Source organism: Colletotrichum abscissum, assembly GCF_030869225.1.
Source record: "Colletotrichum abscissum strain IMI 504890 chromosome Unknown Scaffold_3.1, whole genome shotgun sequence".
NCBI classification, from domain to species: Eukaryota; Fungi; Ascomycota; class Sordariomycetes; order Glomerellales; family Glomerellaceae; genus Colletotrichum; species Colletotrichum abscissum.
The window spans coordinates 1,766,421-1,786,354 of NW_026850209.1; the positions used below are offsets into that span (position 1 = coordinate 1,766,421).

The window sequence follows — 19,934 nt, forward strand, 5'->3', positions numbered from 1 at the left end:
CGATCAACTCTCTCCAAAGGGCACGCGTACGTACGCATTACTCCAGCAGACCATGCCACGCCGGGGTATCTTGCCTGCTCACACCTGAAATGCCGGCTCCCGGGAGAGCGAGTGCGACCGAAGGCTTCGGGGGTGACCAGTCACTGGTGTCTACCCAGCCCGATGCCCACTGAACAGGCTCGACGTCACAAATCCAGGCCCCCCGGCTTGCGTGGTTTCGTCCCAACGGGATAGAACCTGGCCGGGGTCGTTCCTAAGGAAAAGGGAATCACGAGCCTGAGACGTCTAAAAATGGCCCAGCCGCCCCAGCGGCGGTTGGTAGGCTACCGTTGCGAGGCTGAACCGTCCAGCAGGCCGTGGACTCTTGGAAATCGCCTATACGAAAATTGATGAGAGCACAAAAGACAAAATGGAAGGCTTTTCAGAACGCTTTCTTGAGGCTGCCGTCTGCCAGCCTTCACCCTGTAACATGTTCTGCAGCACCATGGTTTTCCTCACACTGACAGCTCACCGCGGCACACCGAGCCGAGCGACCTAGACCATTATTCCGGCCCACGATGGAGACGGATGAGCGATGGACCAACAAGATTTCCAAGGCTAACGCTGATGATCGACGAGCATCCAATGTTTTGGGCTGATGAACCGCTGGTCCGTCGTTACAGACTTTCCAGTGAGTGAATATCCCAACTTTGCTCAGTAACAATTCCAGTTGCAGGTCCGGGCACGAGAGGCTGTGTTCGTTCACCTTGCCTTTTTACCTTATGTTGCTTATGCAGGGCTTCCCGCCGACAAGAAGCCAATTGCGACGCTGCCCGAACCTTGTTCTCATCCGTCTGGCTCCCTCCCTCGCACAGTCCTCGACTACTCTCACTCTCAAGAGTCTGCGAGTCTTCATCCTCGTTGGTACCTCCCGAGACGCGGATCCTCCGTGCATCGCCACGATTGAGATTTCTCGCTTCGAGCGTGTTCCGGCTCGCTCTAGACGAGCGCACATCAAACGGCACTCAGAAACAATTCCATCTCCCTTTGCAGCTCCCTTCTCCGCAAAACCCACATTTTCAAATCTCGTCAGAGTGGTCAGCGTGCCAGCGGTGCCAGTGTGGCAGCAACCCGCCAGCAACGCGTGCTTCGGGGCCCGGTGTGACGCTGAAAATCACAATCCCTTCCCAGTCTGGCGGCAACTCATCTCCAATCGTTTAGCCAAAATAAACATTGCTGGTGGGAACCCGTCACAATCCACACCCACTGTTCACGGCATCGACAGCAATGGTGGTGACGAAGTTTTCCCATAATCGCTCATCAATGATCAATCTCCAGAGCTGGGGCCCGCATGCCACCTGCAGACTTTCCTTGCGTCGTTTAACATCGACTGCCATGTGTCTCGGAACATTTGACTCGTACCATCATGCCTTAGCCTCCCTTGAGGAATTTTGCAATAATGGCTTGTTCCTTGCAGCATATTGTTTCTTCTATCCTTCCCTCTCTCATTATTCCAAGGCAACAAATTCTGTCATAAGAGGAAGGGAGGGAAAAAAAACACAATTCCTCCAATATTCCCACCTTGCAATTATATGCTCATTTATCGACAACCTTAATCTATGTCATGCTGCTCAAGGTCCAGGGTCCGAAATACACCATACACGTTATAACACAAAATTTAGCACTCGCCCCGAAAACGAAGAGGCGACTGCTCTCCTCGTAAGGCCGGTTCTGTCCATCCGCAGATAAATGACCCGACGCCTTAAAATAAATCACGAACGCCTTACCATAACATGGAAGATCGTCCGCTTCCGTTGAGGGAATCCATAAATGCCATTCAATTCTCTACAGGCGGCGGAGTTCCTGAGAAAAAGTGGCATGAGGTAGGAAAGGAATTCCAGCGCAACACATTGACGGTTTGACCCTGGGAGTCGCGCGTACATTCTCAGCTTGGACTGTCAGTTTACTGAAGACAAGGAATCGACGTTGTGTGCATAATTTCCCTGCAGCGTGATGTCAGCGTCGCCCGCGAAGACCAGTTTGCGAGGATGTTCAACTAGAAATCCTGAAAAGTCGCCGACCTACCAATGCTATAGAATTAGACAGATTGACCGAGTAGTCAATTGGTAGATACAGCCAGAGGGGATCGGTTCATTTGATCCGAACCCGATTTCTTTTCCCTCGTATCGCGATAAAGTGTACCAGCCCGTCGACCTCGCGACAAAACAGAGGCCTGGTGATCAACCAACCAAAATGGCAATGGCGGCGAGCCACTCCCGCTCACTAACACGGGGGATCGACAGGGCAACCGGCGACATGGCTGTCTTTTACCAGACCAGACCGGCTTACGATATTCGTATGGCGTACGGCATGTCACGATTTCTACGAGTATCTGATTCGGCTCGATAACGCACTCTGTATGGGCACGCTCTTTCCATCGGTGAGATTCTTCATTATATGGCAGAAGTGTGAAGTGGCATTCATTACATTCCCTTCATCTATCAAAATCGATTCTGTATGCATGCGGTACGCTCAATCGCTGTACTCGTAAAGCCAAAAAAAAAAAAAAAAGCTCCTCAAACACCCACCACCGTGAACCCAAAAACCCGCATGCATCTTCATCAAATGCGTCTAAATCCCACCATATTTCATGTGAAAATGTAAAACCATAAAACTCCCGCCTCCTTTCCCACTCTGAACTGAGCGCCTTCGTGCTCGTTTTCATGTGATTCATCTCCAGGCAGCAGCTTAAACCACCCCTTTCCCTGAGCAATCCAATCCAACTGCCGCTCCCTTTGCCCCTCGTAGTTCATCTCAACACCTTTTTTTTTTCCCATCTCGCTCTCGCGGTTTGTATGTTCCACGGTAACGATATTCAATCATATTGATCCCACTGCTGGTTCCACGGCTTATTTGTCCCCTGGAAATCCATACCGTGCTTATAGTACCCCAACAGCTCCTCCTCGTCGACGCCGCAGTGCGTCTGCCCGTCGCGGCCCTCGAACCAGCCCAGCCCGTACGTCTTGCCGAGCCCCTCGAGGTACCGCGCCATCTCGGCATTGCTCATCCGCGCCGTGTTGACAAAGTCGTAAATCATCTTGCTCTGGTGGATGAAGGCGAGGTGCGACGAAATGGTGTTGGGCTGCCGCGGCAGGAACGGGTGCCGCCGCCGGAGGAACACGATGGTCGCGACGGTGCCCATGTACACGAGGATGAAGGTCGCCAGGCCGTACGAGATCCAAAAGGACGAGACGGTTTCCTGTCCGGCGTTGATGCCGCCGAGGTCCGGGCCGTCGTCCTCGACGCCGTGGTGACCGCCGGGTCGATCCTGCTGGTCCGGCGGCGGGGCGTAGGCGGCGTCGAGGAACTCTGTGCCCACGACCGTGGCCAGGCTGGTCAGCAGCACCGTCAGGACCTCGGCCATCATACTGCCGAATCCGACGAGGAACATGAGCGTGTGGGCGTTGAGGAAGGCGTGGAACGGCATCAGGGCGAACGGCATGGCCGTGTAGTCGAGCGTGAGCGTCTTGGACGACGAGTGCCTCTTTGACAGGATGTAATACGGCTCCATCATGCGCATGTCGGTCTCGAGGCCGCCCCAGCCGAGCTTTATGCAGACGGCCAGGGCGGTCACGACCCACGGCGCTTTGGACGTGATGATGCTGGCGCTGGAGAAGAGAAACACCGGGATGAAGCCCGTGAAGAGGGCGATGCCGATGACGAACGGGAGGAAGCCGCCGAGCCGCAGGGATCGCGGGTGCGGGTTCTGCGAGAGGTGGTCGTCGCGGTACTTGTCGGTATCCTGCGACGACACGGGGTTCTCGTCGTCGGGGGCCAGCGACGCGTTGCGCAGGACGTAGCGGCGGTGCTTCAGCTTGTCGTGGATGTCGCGGTGGCTCACGACGTCCAGGTCCGCAAAGTCCACAAGGATGTGACTGACGACCGCCATGGACGCGAGACCTGCAATGCCCTTGACGTCGGCCAACAGGCCAGACCTTCTCCTTTGGAGGATGTAGAAGAGGATGCAGCCGCAGAGGGCGCAGACGCAGAGGGTGGAGGATAGCAGCCTCGACCAGATGGCATTCAGTTTGATCTCTTTGTCGCCGTTGGGATGCGCAAGGCGTGTAGCCCTGTCGGGATATAGAAAGAAGGACGCAGCGCCAAAGGTTGGCACCAACGACACAGCCAGGGAGGTCGCGATGGAAGACACAGCGACCGCGAAGTGCCGCAGTTTGATCGCTCGGAAAGGCCGCAGCCAGCTCAGGCTGGTGACATAGTCAACGTTGATGGACTCGGCTGCAAGTGCACCTCCTTCTTTCGAAAGCTGATAGTACGCTTCGAGGCGCTTCACTTCAAAGTCGGTGACCTGCCACAACACGCCGTACGTAACGGAGAGGATAGTCGGCAGGAACTTGACGGCGAAGTACTCGAGCCCCGGAACATCGGCGGGACTTTTGAACTTGACCAGAGGATGAGTCTGCGATCTCTGGTAAAGAAACTCGACCATGACGGCGAGGGCAACGGACAGAACGATCAAAGCGGTGAGATATGGCCATCTCATCGAAAATGGCTTCCAGTTGGGCTGCGGGTAAAAGACCTGTGTCCTCTGGCTCCTGTTGACGGGGAACGTGGCGTGCCGTATACTAGCATCGTCGCCCATGATGCTCGGTCCCGCGACGACGCTGAGATCGACCTGGTCTACCTGGCGTCGAGCGGCCTCCTCGGGGGTGTCTTCGATGATGACCTCAATGACCTTCCCCTGCTTATTAGCCTCATCCTGGCCGCGGTCCTTGATGGTGGCTGCACGACCCAACTTCTGACGACGAGAAAAGGACCGCGTAAGGGAGGACCTCTTAGGCAGCGGGGACGACGAGAGCAGATCCTCGCCCTTGATCGTGGTGTCCGGCCTGAACCCGGCCCCGAGTCCACCGGTGAGATGACCGCTCGCCTCCTGCTCCTGCAATCTTCTAAGGAACGCATCTTCTTGATAGCCCATCGGGCCAAGCGCAGCAGTTACATCAAAAATGGGTTCGTTATCCGGAACCGACTCGTACTGCGACGATTGGCCTATGGGTGCGGCGGAGCGCAGGAGGGAGAGGTCATGCTCTTCCTCGGGGATGGTCTCGTGACCGCGTCGCGATGGTGCGCGACCAACATTCCGCCTCAAGTGCGAGGGCGTTCTAGGGATATCAGGGCCGGAAGGCGGAGGCAGGGACGCATATCCGGCAGCACCGGTGTAGGAAAAGGATGCGGTCCAGGTGGAAGTCGTCGAGGGTCGCCGGTTAGGTTGATGGTCCGAGTTGTGCGGTGACGGCGAAGTGTGATTAGAGTAGGACTGGAGCGAGACCAGGGAATCCCTCCCACGAATTGCTGCCGAATGATGCCCATCGTAAGGAGAGCTCTCAAAATCGCTGACGTCGGACACGTTGGAACTCTGGTGCGCCAGTCGTGGTCTCTGCTGCGGCGCGTCTGGAGGTTGGTAAGAAGCACCAAAGCCTCTATTGTGCGCCATTGTTTCCAGCGTAATTCATATCGGGACGGGTTGTCGTCTTCGCTATCGGAGGTATTTCTGTTGCCCTTGTCAAAGGTGGGCTTCCTCCGTGACTCGCGAGTTGGCGAGGGTTGGTGTAAGTGTGCAAGGTAAGTCAAGGTTACTGTAAGTACGGGCGAGCGAACGAGCGGTATCAAGACAGGTAGCGAGCGTAAAAAGACCGGAAAGATGAGAGAAAGCTGAGAAGCCCAAAATCAATCACGCAAAGACAGGCATCTTGGTCTTTTTGTTGCCCAGCCAGAAATTAGGGGGGGGGAGAAGGGGATTGAGATGCTGGGGCACAGCTGAGAAGGGAGGAGAGCAGTTGTAGGGCTGCCGGGGGCGCGCTCTTTTCTTGGGGGATGTGCGATTGGACGAGGCGCAAGGAACAAAATGGAAATGAACGTCTTGGTCTGCAAGTCCGCAGACCGCAGGTCACAGTCCTTGAGTCCGTAGGAGTTCAGAGTTCACTCTCAGCATGGGGTCCACGCTAACCTGCCACCGGGCGAACTAAGGTAGTAGTGTGAAGATGACGGTTAGTTCAAGTCAGGGACTGCACAACGGGCAATGTCTCCCCAGGGGAAAGATTGGCGTGGTAAGGCTGAGTTGAGGAGGAACTGGACGCATGGCGTGAGGTGTGAGGCACCCCAGGCGAGGAGGAATGATGGTGCCAGACAACCTGAGAGAGGGATCCTTCACCCGTCGTGAAAGCCGCAAGCAGGGTCCAAAGACATTTAACAGCATGGATCGATTATGGCTGCGGCTTCTGACGTTTCGTGTCTTGCCTGCTTACCTTACTATGTATCAACCAGAGTCCCCCTTCTTGAAGTCGGAACACACAACAAAGCACTCTGATGGAAATCTCGTTTCCATCTGCGATCCCAGGAAATGCGAAATGCAGGAGGGGTTGCCTCCGAGCGAACGGCCTGCCGGTCCAAGGGTTACAGCGGCCATGTTCCCACAACTTCGGATGGCATGCCTCTGGTTGTGCCTGTGCTCCGTCCCTCGTCCAGATTAAGCGTCGCACTGACGGTGGGGGATAGACTTTCTCTCCTCCCAATCCCAATGCATGGGACTCCGAGCCGCAGAGCGCAAGCTTACAAACTCTTGTGTGTATGGAGTAGGGGTAGGCTGTGTGACGGAGCAGGTATATTGCAATGTAGTGTACGGATGCGGAGTGCGAAGTAGCTGTGAGCGGCGAGCCAACATTATTGCTGCCATCAACATGCAGGCCCTGCAGGACAAATCGATAGTCATTGACGCCCCCCTCCCACCCAGCACCCAGCACTCCGAGCCGCCGGACCTGATCTGACGCAGTCTTGCAGCAACGAGCTGCAGCTGACCTTCCAAGGTGACTGGCTGAGAGACAGAGGTCTTGGGGCTGCCTCTCTCTCGCTGCGGCTATTATTATTAGTATGCATGCCTGGGGCTATATTCAGCCCCCAGAGCCGGGATCGCTTCGCGGGGGGCGTCGCTTAAACGCCTGGCAGCGCGGAATGTTGCCGGGTCATCATCGATTACGAGCTTCTTCTGTTCACTCTGAACCCCTCTGGGGTTGTTGTCGATCTTCCGCTGCTTGCGATCAGTCCGGTCTCGCCCTTTCACCGCGACAGCAACTCAAACTGCCAAAGTATGTCTCACGGTCCGGTGCAACAGACAGGCCTGACTGAGAGACATGACCGGAAGTCGGGCAGGGGAAACACCCCGACGCAGGTGCCCGTGTGAACACGGCGTCGCTGTCGAAAGCCGGCCGTTTGTTCTTGTCAGGTTGCTCCCCATCCTGGCCCAAGCCTTGCCGGCCGAGCCTCCCCCAAGAGATGAGCTTCTGATATGGCTGCCGCATGGACAATTTTTGTCGCAGAATACAAACTTGAGATTCTCTCACTCTTTAGCTAACCATCGTTCGCTTCTTGCTCTATCTCTTCATCTTCTTCGTCCTCGATCTGATTGGGAGGGTGGGTGATGTTCGGCGTTTGGTGGGCCGCTCGGCTAAATCGAAGCCTAGTTAGACGCGCAAGGCCGAGAGGTGTTCACGAACAACTGGTCGGTTAGCTCAGTTGGTTAGAGCGTGGTACTAATATTTCACCTGAAATGTTGTGTAATGCCAAGGCCGGGAGTTCAAGCCTCCCACTGATCAATTCTTTTGGTTTTTGAGCATTTGGTTTCACTTTTTGCTCTCTTTCGACGATATCTCTAATAATTCCTCATTTTCTTTTGTCTCTTGTCGTCAGTTTGTTGTTGTAGCGGGTCGGTTTGACTTACAGGCAGAGAGGGTTCCAACCAAAGTCTACTTTCAAAGATCTTACACCGATTTGATACAACCACATACGGGTCTACTTGGTCGTGCCATAATCACTTTCTAACTAGCGCTCGTCTTCTACTTTGATTATGTGTTTTGGAATTATTGAACGCGGAGAAGTAAGTACTGCTTCTGTGTCTGAGCCTCGTCCGCGAAAAGAAAATGACACTTTGGCGCAGCGTACAAGCTGGAACACATTGCCATGATTTCGTCTCTGTGTCGAGGAAGCTCAGCGACCAAGAAAGTAAGTATAACTTCGTGTTTGGGCACTAGCATCCAAGGCCTAACGCTCGTCTGTTGTCAAAGAGACAACTGACCACTTGCCTGTAGCCACGGCAAACCAACCCGTGTGCGCTATGTCTCTTGTTCCAACCATAAAAACCCTTATGGTTCACTTCCCTGACGATACTGAGGCCAGCCCGTTTCATACCTAAAATCTTATGAAAGGATCCTCCTATTGTGCGAATATATGAAAGATGACGAGTCTTTGTTGGTTGCTTATAACATATCATTTTACCTGTACGTTGCTGGTCATAAACGCCATACACCTATTGAGAAAATGAAACCGCGATGCGGAACAATATCGTGACTGGCTGTAGTGTTAGCCTCCATCCGTTGTCTACCGCGATAGCCTTCCATGGCAGGGACTGAAAGTCCAAGTAGAGGCATGATACTCGAGCTATCCTTTGGTTTGCTGATTGCATCCTCGTGTCCCAGATATTTGGTAAATAACTTAGACCTTTGTACTAAGCTAATTAATGGAAATATCAGAGGGCATCCTCATACATCCTTAGCACGATTCGATGTTTTATTATGCACCTGCTGCCCTCTTAGTATCAACAAGCCAGCCGCTGACATCCTCAACGTTTGGCAGTGGAAGGATGAAGTTCATTCTACTCCTGTCGCCTATACCATGGCATTGGTAACTTACTCTGATAGAAAACCGTCACACCATATCTGGAGGCCTTGGCCCCCATGTCACTGTTCAAAAGGGTACCCCGCCGCGTCTGCCTGCGAAGCCGTCAGCGCCTACGACATGCTGCGTCATTAACATCCCTCTTCCCTTGCCTGAAATAAGAAGCATCCGGTAAGCGCCTCAAGGCTTATGAGAGGCAATCAGTCAACTAACAAGTCAACTTGGCCAAGCCGAGATGGTCGTTATCCTGGCATGTTCCTCAAAGGCGCCCATGATTCAACCTAGGCCGTGTGGCCACATTTGATAAAAAACCCCTTCAATGCCACTCACCGCGAGCCAGCTGGACGGCCTAGTCGGCATGAGAGAAAGGGGTTTACCTAACTTGAATGCTAAACAAACATTCGAATCGAATTCTTTCTTGGAATACAGATCTAGGATGGAGACCAACTCACACACAAATCCTTAGGTACATGATCCAACGTCAAATTATTCAAGCCAAACAGATGTCGGCCGAGAAAGAGAGAGGCAATATCTTGTCCGATTCCGCGAAGACATTGGTCTAGAAATGACGCCTCATCCAGACACGTCTCGCATCATACGCGTAATATCGAAACATTAGATATCACCCAGTAGAGTAAGAAAACGTTGTAAGTTGAGAAGCGCAAATGCTGGCAAGCCGCCTCTAGGTAACCCTCCATGTTACCTCGGTGACCTGCCGTGCCATGCTGATGATGTATTATTCCGTCACTTGTAGGCGGATGTCTATTCCGATCGTCTTATACAGTAAAGGAGCCGGTAGCCTCCGGGCTCTTTCCCACCTCCGTTTTGCCCCTCTGTCTTGCTCTGAAGCTATACTTTACTTTGCGTTCATCATACCAAGACCCCCTCCTCGCTATCAGGAAAGCACCTCTCCAGCAGCCTCTCGCGATGCCTCACAAGAGCAGGAAACTCGCGCAGAATCTCCGACAGCGACGCATCCACCCACCCAAACTCCTCGTCGAGCAGCAGCTGCGTGTACGAGAAGACAGACGCGTCAAACAGCGTCGGGCCCTCGCAGCCAAAGAACCACTCACCACCACCACCCTCTCCCCCCTTTTCTGAGTGACGACTACTTCGACTGCTGCCGTTCTCCTCCAGCAACGCAGCAAGAGCCTCAAACGCGGCGCGCGCGTCAGCGTGTACCCTCTTCGCATCCACCACCGCGCTCCTCGTCACCTTCAACACCTCGGCCTCGGCCGCCGCGCGGACCCGGTGCGCGAGCGTCAGCCTGACGACGGGGTTCTTTGACGCCGGCTCGATGTAGAGTCGCGACAGGAGGTCCGCGTTGGCGGGGGCGAGGTAAAGGGCGTATAGCCAGGCGGCGCGGAGGCGGTGGTCCAGCAAGGACTGGTAGGCTTGTTCGCGGGCCTTGAGCTCCGCGTCGGGCGCGGAGGAGGTCGAGAAGGAGGAGGAGAGCACGGGCAGCCTCTTGAGGGTTGTGTTTTCTAGGGCGTAGGATTCGAGTTTCGAGGGGCCGGCGATGGGGCGGAGAGGGGAGGGCGGGAGGAGGTAGGGGAGGGCGCCGGAGGGGGAGGCGTGGTTTGTTGAGGGGGCGATGTGGAAGTCTACGCCGGCGATTTTGAGAAAGGTCTGTTTGGGAGGGGAGGGTTAGCCTGATGCTGCGTGCAAAGACGGAGGACGAGTATAGCCAACGGCGGGCATGTCGCCAGGGAAGAGGAGGAAGACATCGAAACGAACCTGCCACTTTAGACACGAGGGGTTGAAGCTCGGTCGGCCCCTCGGGGCATCGTCGTCCGCGATGAAGACGTATAGTGTCGGCGTGTCGCCGCGGGAGGGACTGCGGAGGGGTAGGTCGTTGGCAGGGTAGACGGCGAGGGGGAAGCGTCGGAAGAGGGCGGCGACGGGGGCCGGGACGGCGAACCAGCTTCTCGGGGTGTTGTCCGGCATGATGGCTAGCTTGCGGCAGCGGCGTTGGCGCCGGAGGTGGCTTGCTCTCGGTGAGGCCGATGCGGTCGATGATGAAGGCGGGCGGGCGGGCAGGAGTCCCGGGCGTGGGTGTGGTTGGGAGGGATTGGATGGAACGGAGAGCTCCCGTCGTATGACGCGGGGAGATTGAGCCGAGGGTTGTGGAGGTCGGGTGTCCGGTAGACGGGGCTCGGCGGCGGGGTGAGCTGCGGGATGGGATGCAGAGCGAGCTCGGGGGAAAAGATGCGGCGCCGGTGCGTGGCTGGTAGGTGTGATTTGCCCTGGGAGAAAGGGGGACGAGTGGGAGCGGTGCGGCGTGCGGCGTGCCTCGGTCTCGCGGAATGGCGGGGCGGTAGGCTGTAGCTACCTTACTCAAACTTCAAAGTTGGGCCTGAGGTCAGGAAATCGGTATACTTGGTAGGTAGTACTCTACAGCTCGTGGTTTGGTTGGCCGGATTCATGAGATTTGATGGAGACGTCCGTTGTTCCGTAAGGTATTCGTGTGGTTGTACGATTATGCCCGTCGCGATGCGCAACTTTCTACACCGCCCATCCTGTGTCTTCGGAGTAATTTATCGCTTCTCCATGCGAGATAAGGGGTCTTTGCTCCCGAAGTCTACTTTCCCGCTCCTCAATTTTCTCGGCGCATTTGGGGCGAGACAGGGGCATAAAGTGGGTGGTGCCAGAACTTGCTACCTTAGTGTTGCATGAGGGTTTTTATTTCTCCTTCTCGTTGCTTTATCCCACTCTTACTCTTGAATATGGCCATGGAGACGTTGACCCGTGGACCATGGGCCAGTGGACAGCAAGTGCATGAATGGACGCCCGTTTGCTGGTTTGAATAAAGCTACCGGGACAGCTGCAGGAGAGCTGCAGCCGTGTCCAGCGGCCGTCCAGTCAGTTACGGATACTCTGCTGCAGCTGGGAAGACGGAGCGGGTTTGCGGCGCCGTGGATGGACCCTGAATTTCTTGTGACATCCCTGCCTTTGGCTGTATTGCGGTATGCCTCTTCTTTCTGAATCTGCCCTCGTCCTCGATGCAGCTTTTGATTGACACGAACATATCCGTAGCAATGCTTTTCTTGCAAGTACTCCGTATATTGGCGGGTCACTTGGGCCAAAGTCCCGTGCATCAGACTGGAAGAATTCCCATATGTCACTGGCTGGAAAGTTCATGGGAATCTCGCTCAAATTCCAGAGTTGCCTGCCTCGGCGGCGGGGCGATGTCGGCGTGCCCTCGGTCGGTCCAAGGTGAGTGGCTGCGGATCAACCGCGGTGAATTTCCCAGATCCGAGAGACCTTCTAGCGGGTGGGGCTTCAGGTTCTGCGTCTTCCTCTTCTTCTCCGGGGAGGGGGGGGGGGGGGGGGCGGGGGGGGGGGGGGGGTGGGGGGGGGTGGGGGGGGGGAGGCGGGGGGGGGGGGGGGGGCGGGGGGGGGTGGGGGGGGGGGGGGGGGTTGGTGGGCTTTGTGTGGTGGGGGGGGGGGGGGGGGGGGGGGGGGGGGTCGCAAGGTGACCCTCGGTACTTTCGGTCAAATTCCTCGCCCAATTCCCAAATGGGCCTCTCCTACCGCCGTTACGGGTTTTCCGCCCGTCGACAATCCATCCTCGACGAGTCGACAGCTTGTCACTTTTGACGTGGTTGCAGGAAGAAAGCTGACCCGCCCGCAGGAACGATGTCCGTCACGGCGGGCACTCACACCGGACACTGCCCGGCAAGCATTGAGCCATTCCTTGAAAAGTTGACAGGAGCCATGACGGCCAGGCACAGAGCACTACGTATTGACATGCCAGATAGAAAGATCGCGCGACTCGTGCAGAACATGCAAGTGTATGCGCCTACGCCAGCGCCGACGCTATTACAGAGGGGAAGCATGGCCCATCGATCGATTCCATCCCCTCCACACCTCTTTTGATGGCTCTGGACCTTGATGGGCACCTCGTTCAATTTTTTGCTTCGACGCTTGCCGAGCAACTCCTCGGCGAATTGACTCGAACACTGGCGAGCTAATCGGGAGTTGAGGCCGTCTACCACGGCGACTACCTTACACTGGACATCCGTTGCTACCAAAAGTCGAGGTTGACCTGCCACTGCCCGCCTACCTTACCTAGGTAGCTTCGACTAAAGCTGCATGGTCCTAGGCGATGGGCTAGGAGGAACCTTCCCAATCCAAACTGTCGTCAACTTGTTCGTCCGAGACTATGCTGTTGCGCATTTGGCTATTCGTACGCATGCTGTGGAGGGCCAGGTTCCGAGTGCTGCGTTCCAAGAATCGACGTGAGGGAGGATCCTGATCAAATTTTTTGTCAATCAGATAAGAAACGCACAAGGCATTCAGGCAAGAAAGAAATTTTACCATTCTCCGGCATATGGATATTGCATGATTCTCGCCCTTGGATCAGAAGAGAGTGGTCCAACATGAGCATCATCCTGCCGCGGCCTGTGTTACCTCCCGGGATATTCTCATGCCGAAGGTATTCCGAAGCCTCGCATTTGGCTGGAGCGACTCAGCGAGAACGTTTTGGCGGGGCAGCCGTGGGGAAAGCATTTTTTTTTCCCTCTCTTCCAAAGTGGGACACATTTGTCAAACGTGGGAGATCTCCGTCCCGAGATTTTCCGTTGCTTGAGACCAAAGCCCACTGCCCAGAGGGTCCCCAGACGGGAAGCATGCCGCTAGGATGAAGCGAGGTCGGAAAACCAAGCGACGGAGGGGCGGACATGCGCGTTCGACGGTCGCTCGAGACGAAGAAAAAAAAGTTAAGGCGAGGCGCCGAAGAAGCTAGTTGTCTTGTGGGGTGGAAAGCCTGGAGAGTGCCACAGAGAAAACGGATGCGCCGTCAACATCGTTCGGTTCTTCTTCACATGTCTCCACCGAAGCCGGCATCTCCTAGGATGCTCTCGGTGATAGGTGTCGGCAGCATGGAGTCTGATGGACCAAGTCCAAGACCAACAACAACCGTCGCCACTTCTCCAGCCCCAAGTTTCTTACCTTACGTGAGTATCCACGACCACGCAACGTAAGGAGCAGCGGGAAGCCCAGGCAGAAAAGTCTTTTGCGGATACGTCAACCGTCAACGGTCCTTTGCGCACAGCCATCCCGCGGAAAGTGAGGCAAGAGGTGCCTGCTCAACCAAAGAGGCAAGAGCTGACGAAGACGAAGGCTTCAGCCTTCATGAATTGGAGGGATCAATGTGGAAGGCAGAGGAGCAGAGACTGGGGGAAATCACAAGCAAAATGGAAAGAGGCGTCTTGAATCAGGAGCCACCAGATCTTCCATCGTTTGAGTTTTGGCAATCGCTCGCAGCTTCCCCGGCTTTTCTCTTTGTGTTGATGGAGATGTTGGAACAAGTTCAAGGCTTGTGATTTTCCCCCTCCCCTCGTGGAGTTCTCCCCCGCAATCCCGTTCAAGATAGAGTTCAGCCCGCATCAACCCAGCACCGCGAAACCACCTCACCTTACCTTAAGGCTCGTGCTTGGTATTCGAACCGCAGCAGCAAGAGGCACAGTCGTTGCTCTACTATATGACTGCCCTATCTACTCTAGTCCATCTCTGAGGACCATCCTCCGTGGCGGGATACTACATCATCCTAGTCGAGCCCGTGATCGAGTATCTCGCACTGCATCGCATTACATCGCATCGTCCGCTTCCGCCTGCGTCTCTCAGTCATTAATCCGTTCATTCGCCAGAAAGGAAAGACATTCCGCAACTGGGCAGGCCAATATCCGTACTGTGCCTATGATGGACGGGCCTTGATGGACGTGGGTACATAATCACATAGGCTGGTACGGATAGCGCAATCTTGGTCCTCCCCCCAAGTGGAGCAGAGCATGTCATCGTCGGGCTGTTGTCTCCCTCGTCCTAGGCCGAAATCGAACGAGGCAGGGCTTCCGTGCATTGGCTCTTGAGCTTCTTTCCCAGGATCACACAGCCAGGGGCGGTTTGATGCGATCCAGTACCATGCGGAGAAACGGCCCAGAGTCTCTCGCTGACGGCGCATCAAGGGAAAAGCAGACACGCAGGTACCGATACATGGGGACCCGAGGCCACCCCCATGCTTCCAGCCCAGGCCCATTATGACAACCTGCCCCCCAGGAACCAGCACCAAGGCACGCCGCACCATGACATGCTGCCTTTTTTTATGAAGAGTTGGCTCGACGGATACCTACCCCACACTGCGAAACGCTCGACGGCGAGAAGGCCGACCTCTCTCCTCCGTTTCCGCCGCTCAGGATTCGTCCATTCCAGCCTGTCAAGCACTGTGAGCGTGTGCTTCCGAACCTGCCACAGCGGTCGCTCGAGCCGCTGATCCGCAAAGACCCTGAAGGCCTTTTGGCCTTTGCTGAGTCGCGAGACGAGGTGCAAATCCCCTTCCCCCCCGCCTCAGATGGGGGAAGATGTACCGGTACTTGGCACATAGAGGCCCTCAGTTACTGCTTTTGGCGACGTTTACCGCGAGGCTTTACGCCTGACGCTTGTGCCTCTGCAAGTACCTCCCCGCAATGACAAACATCAGGTCAAGCAGGCTGCTGGCTGTTGATCTGGGCTGGGCCATGTTGGGTCGTAGGAGGTGGCTATTGGGGTTGATGGACAAGTATGCGTCGCCGTCCCCTTGACGAGGCAAAGAGAGGAAGCCGAGGCGATACGATAGCCGAAGAGAGTGAGGAAGAGAAAGAAGGAAACCATGCAGACGGCGATTCGGCGTCATACCAAGCTCTCGCGCATTCATTCAACCTATCCACCTCCATCTTCGGACCTATTATCGCGGCTCCAGGAGTTGGTCGGGTCCAGGGCATAGAGCGTCATGGATTAGACGGCGGGAAATAACGTGAAGACGTATGGAGTATCGTCCCTCTTTTTTTCCCTTCCCTCTCAGTCTTGCTCTGCTCAGCGGGGAGAGGGAAGGGGAAAAAAAAAGAACTGGAGATAAGATGGATTCTTCAACCGCGGCTACTCTCCGTAACCGTGTACACTTACTTTGGCAAAGTAAATAACCCAACTCGGACAGCCATCTCGGTCTTGCATCGGTAGATGGGAAAAAGCAGAAGACACACACTCGCGCGCACACACACACACACACACACCTGATATTGTTCTCTTTATCCTCTCGACTCGCCCACCCCAAGCTTTCCTGGCCCAATTACCACATTTATCCTATCCCTCCCACACTCCTCCCACACTTTTAACTGTTTAACCACACCCACCCACGCTCCTCGTCTGGATCAAAAGCAAGTCAACTGGACAACCCGCGAACCAACCCCAATCAAAGACAAGCCCATCACATCATCACTCGCACACCCACACAAACCCGCACGAGCTGTCTGTCCTCTACTTCGTACTTCGTACACAATAGACTACTCGCTCCAGCCTTCTTTCGGCTCAGAATCCTACATACACTCAAGCAAGGAAACGCTGCTGCTGCTACCACCCACACTATCCCGCATACCTACGCAAGCCCGCGTCGACTACCGACTCACACTCGCCTTATTCTGTCCTCCAGGCCCGGCTCAGCTGCTACACACTCGAACGATATCCCACACATAAGAGTCGCAACATCCCTCCGCGCCTGACTGTGGTATCGCCGATCCCCCTTCTGCCTGTCTCACTTCTGCGAATCACTCTCTCCCTCTCCCTCTTTCTATTTTGCCAAAAAAAAAGAGAAACCAAAACTTGGCCTGCCTCCCGCTTTGTTATCTGCCTCTCACGCGCTCACTCGCTCGCTCGCTCAATCTATCCACCGACTCGTTTGGCCTTGTTACCCGCTGCCGGAGCAAGGGTTGGTAATCCGCAATCGCGCCGAATTCCAATATTGCCCATCCAATATTGTTGCAAGCAAAGACAAGCGGTCCCGCAATTATAGCCTGTCACCGACAACCCAGGGTCGTCCCACGATCACTTTAAACCAGCCGCCGTCCTCACCCACACACCCCACGCCTCACGGCATTCCCGCTGCTCGTTACTTGGTCTTGAGTAAAATCTCAGACACCACACGTACTTTTTCGTGTCTACTCCGCACTCACCGTCGACTATCCTTCCTTTTTCACAAAAGGGGTTCTTCCGCACCTTCACTCTTGTCGGACATTTCCCATTCCACCCTTCTTAGCTTCTTGATCCCGCCTTTCCCTCCTCCCCACCCCCCGCCTGACATCACCTACTTTTCAGGTACCTGTGCTACTTGGGGTCTCACATAAAGAGTCAAGATCTGCGCTCCGAAATCGAAGATCTGGGGAATAAGTATAATACCACCAACCATCCATCCATCGCCCCCTTCTCGGACCTTGGTTCCTGGCCCTACGCAGCAATCATCCCACACCCGAATACTCCAACCTTCTCTCGTCATTGAGAGAATCGTATCACAACCACAACAACATCTCGAAAATCGTCACCATCACCCACCACGCACCGCCCACCATGAACGCACCAATCCAGTCTCCCAAGCGCCAGGACTCCACGTCCTCCATCTCCTCCTCATCGTCGCACATGTCCACAAACCAAATGATGGCGCCACCCCAACCCAACGGCCAGCAGCCCCCTTCAACCGAGGCCTTCCTCCGCGACTTCACACTCGTCGCCGAGGCCGCAAAACGTGCCCAGATGGCCGTCATGATGCGCGACTTTGAGTCTTGCGGGCTCTCATAGATGGATGCCGCATTCTGTTCGGTTCACGCAAAGAAAGAGTCCGAAAGCGACCGAGCTTTTCCCATCGTCCCGGGAAGCTTTTTCTCCAACTGGCTCAGACCGTCATTTTGAGGAACGAATACTCCGAATTTCATCGGATGAGAGGACCCCGCTGAAACGCTGTTACGGGGCCGAGAGGGAAACCGAGGCACCGCGCCAACGCTTCGGCGGAGTCGGGGCAGAGGGGGACCAGGGCGAGAGAGAGAGTTTGTCGTGTCATTGAACCGACGACACTGGACTCTCCTTAGCTCTTCTTCCCCTCACCAGATTCAGTCACTGGCGTGGCCTTGCTCGGTCCATCTCTTCCCTTTCCTCTCACTCACTCTCTCACTCGCTTTCACTCTTCACCCGCTCGCTACACAACATTTAATCGACATTGAAGTCTCTGGGGAACTCTACACGGTTTCGCATTTCTTCTCGGTGATTAGAGGCGGGGATAGACAAAGACTCATCTCATCGGGTTCATCTCACTGGGGTTTTTCCTTCATGATAAACACGCAACCACACTACTACACATTCACACAACAACTGGCGTATACGGAACAAATGGGGGGGGGCATCATTGCATTGCGGGAAATTTCGTTTTGATATCACGAATATTTTGGAAAGGACACGACTTTTGGCGTTTTGGGAGGGAAGAAACTTGGGCGTCTATCACGACCCAGTTGAATTGGATTCCGCTCACCATTTTATTATTTACTATTTTTCCTGTATGAATACCACTGAGGAGGACAAATGGTCTTACCTAGATCTTGCTTTACAAATTCTTAGCTACAAAGAAATAAGGCCAGTCTATCTGGTCTTTTTTTCAATACTCTTTTGGGTTACAGATTGCGGTATCTCTAATGTGACATGGCCCCAAATGATTGACTGCCGTTCGCTCTCATATCTTTCTTTACATATTCTCGCCGCAATCCTGAGCTTGTAAGAATGAACAAAACTCTTTGACGAGATTTCCATCTACACACTTCTACTGTCCCAAACATGACTCCCCCCCCCAAGGCCCATCTCACAACTTGGAAGCCAACACAATCCCACCATCAACAGTAATCGTCGCCCCGGTCACGAACGCGCCCGCCCGCCCGCTCAGGAACAGACACGCGCCCGCGACGTCCTGCGGCGTCCCGATCCTCCGCATCGGGATCTCCTCCTCGATGGTACCGCGCATCGTCTCGAGCGTGGCCGCCATCATCTTGCTCTCGAACGGCCCGCAGGCCAGGGTGTTGCTCGTGACGCCCCTGGGCCCCAGCTCCCTGGCGAGCGCGCGCGAGAGGTGGTGGAGGCCGGCTTTGCTCGCGCTGTAGGCGTACGAGGAGATGAGGGGCACGCGGAGGCCGTCCACGCTGCCGATGTTGATGATGCGCGAGGGGTCGCCCGCGCCCGCGCCGCCGGACGCGGCCTCGAGGAGGGGCGCGGCGAGCTGCGTGAGGGTGAAGACGCGCTGGAGGTTCAGGGTGAGGAGTTTGGTCCAGGCGGCGTCCGGGTACGTCTCGAAGGCGTCGCCCCACGCGGCGCCCGAGTTGTTCACGAGGACGTGGAGTTTGCCCCCCGTCTGCTCGGCGAGCTCGTCGACGAGGCGTCTGCAGTCGTCTAGCTTCTGGAGGTCGGCGGGGATGGCGTGGCATTTCCCGGGGCCTTTGGCGGTGAGGGCGGCGGCGGAGGCGGAGCAGGCTTTCGCGTCGCGGGAGGAGATGTAGACTGTTGCGCCGTTTGTGACGTAGCCTTCTGAGATCATGTAGCCTATTCCTTTCGCGCCGCCTGTTACGAGGATGTTTTTGTCCTGGAGAGGGGGGGGTTAACTTGGTGTTTGAGAATTTGATTTTGGGAATTGTCGAGGATGTGGATGAGGACGAGGACGATGGAGAGGGAGAGGGAGCTTGATCTTTACCTTGACGTTGAAGAGCGATGCGACATCCATTGCTGCTGATTTCCTACTATTTCGTTGGGGAAGATGGGAGTTGTTGCTGTAGCTTGACTTCCGGTACAGGACAATTGACAAGTTGAAACGACCAAGTTGGAAACAACACAATCGAATCTGAAAGAGGACCGAGAGATGTAGATGTAGAACGATGAAAGACAAGGGTGCGGGAGCTATCTTCGGCTGATATTGAGAAGGAGAGCAGCTTTCGGTGTGCGGCCGTCTGAGCTTCCCCAGCTGCGAAAAACGAGCCGAGGCTCACGGTCGTTTGGAGGGGTCTAGGCCGAGGGCGCGTCCCCCGATCCCCCGACCGATAAGGGGTACATTGCTTCTTGCCCCGGACTGCGCTGCGGGGAAAGTATACTGCATCTTTTACCACGCGACACCGGCTCCAAGGTACAAAGATGCGACATTGGGAGCTTGAAGTTTTCCTGCGTTACCTACATATTGTATACGTGAAGCCGCAGTCTTGATCTGAATTACTCAACGTATCCTGTTCCATGGTTCACGAACCTCGCATGTTTGTGCATTTCAGTAACATCGGTTACTTGTTTGTTCAAATACCTCAAAGAAAGGCAAAACTATGCTAATCTGACAGACATGCCTGTTCGTCTCTACTTGACTGTCCGTTTGCCCAAAAGTCTATTGTCAT

At 55.2% G+C, this 19,934-nt stretch overlaps 6 protein-coding genes across 6 annotated transcripts; 1 reads left to right on the forward strand and 5 right to left on the reverse strand.

Moving 5' to 3' along the window:
• Positions 1 to 2,854: 2,854 nt before the first annotated feature.
• CABS01_01909 (uncharacterized protein) lies at positions 2,855 to 5,491 on the reverse strand (the record flags this gene model as incomplete). Its single annotated transcript, XM_060535288.1, has 1 exon — positions 2,855 to 5,491. One exon carries the CDS (start codon positions 5,489 to 5,491, stop codon positions 2,855 to 2,857), a length of 2,637 nt encoding a protein of 878 aa, XP_060398477.1.
• A 4,103-nt stretch (positions 5,492 to 9,594) lies between these two features.
• On the reverse strand, positions 9,595 to 10,671 carry CABS01_01910 (uncharacterized protein; the record flags this gene model as incomplete). Its single annotated transcript, XM_060535289.1, has 2 exons — positions 9,595 to 10,353; positions 10,417 to 10,671. 2 exons carry the CDS (start codon positions 10,669 to 10,671, stop codon positions 9,595 to 9,597), a joined length of 1,014 nt encoding a protein of 337 aa, XP_060398478.1.
• A 3,240-nt stretch (positions 10,672 to 13,911) lies between these two features.
• CABS01_01911 (uncharacterized protein) lies at positions 13,912 to 14,115 on the reverse strand (the record flags this gene model as incomplete). The annotated part of the gene is made up of 1 exon (XM_060535290.1): positions 13,912 to 14,115. The coding sequence occupies one exon, from the start codon at positions 14,113 to 14,115 to the stop codon at positions 13,912 to 13,914; it is 204 nt and encodes a 67-aa protein (XP_060398479.1).
• A 307-nt stretch (positions 14,116 to 14,422) lies between these two features.
• CABS01_01912 (uncharacterized protein) lies at positions 14,423 to 14,809 on the reverse strand (the record flags this gene model as incomplete). The annotated part of the gene is made up of 1 exon (XM_060535291.1): positions 14,423 to 14,809. The coding sequence occupies one exon, from the start codon at positions 14,807 to 14,809 to the stop codon at positions 14,423 to 14,425; it is 387 nt and encodes a 128-aa protein (XP_060398480.1).
• Positions 14,810 to 17,097: 2,288 nt separating this feature from the next.
• Positions 17,098 to 17,325, forward strand: CABS01_01913 (uncharacterized protein; the record flags this gene model as incomplete). The annotated part of the gene is made up of 1 exon (XM_060535292.1): positions 17,098 to 17,325. One exon carries the CDS (start codon positions 17,098 to 17,100, stop codon positions 17,323 to 17,325), a length of 228 nt encoding a protein of 75 aa, XP_060398481.1.
• Positions 17,326 to 18,373: 1,048 nt separating this feature from the next.
• CABS01_01914 (short chain dehydrogenase/reductase family protein) lies at positions 18,374 to 19,282 on the reverse strand (the record flags this gene model as incomplete). Its single annotated transcript, XM_060535293.1, has 2 exons — positions 18,374 to 19,144; positions 19,253 to 19,282. 2 exons carry the CDS (start codon positions 19,280 to 19,282, stop codon positions 18,374 to 18,376), a joined length of 801 nt encoding a protein of 266 aa, XP_060398482.1.
• Between the last annotated feature and the right edge of the window lie 652 nt (positions 19,283 to 19,934).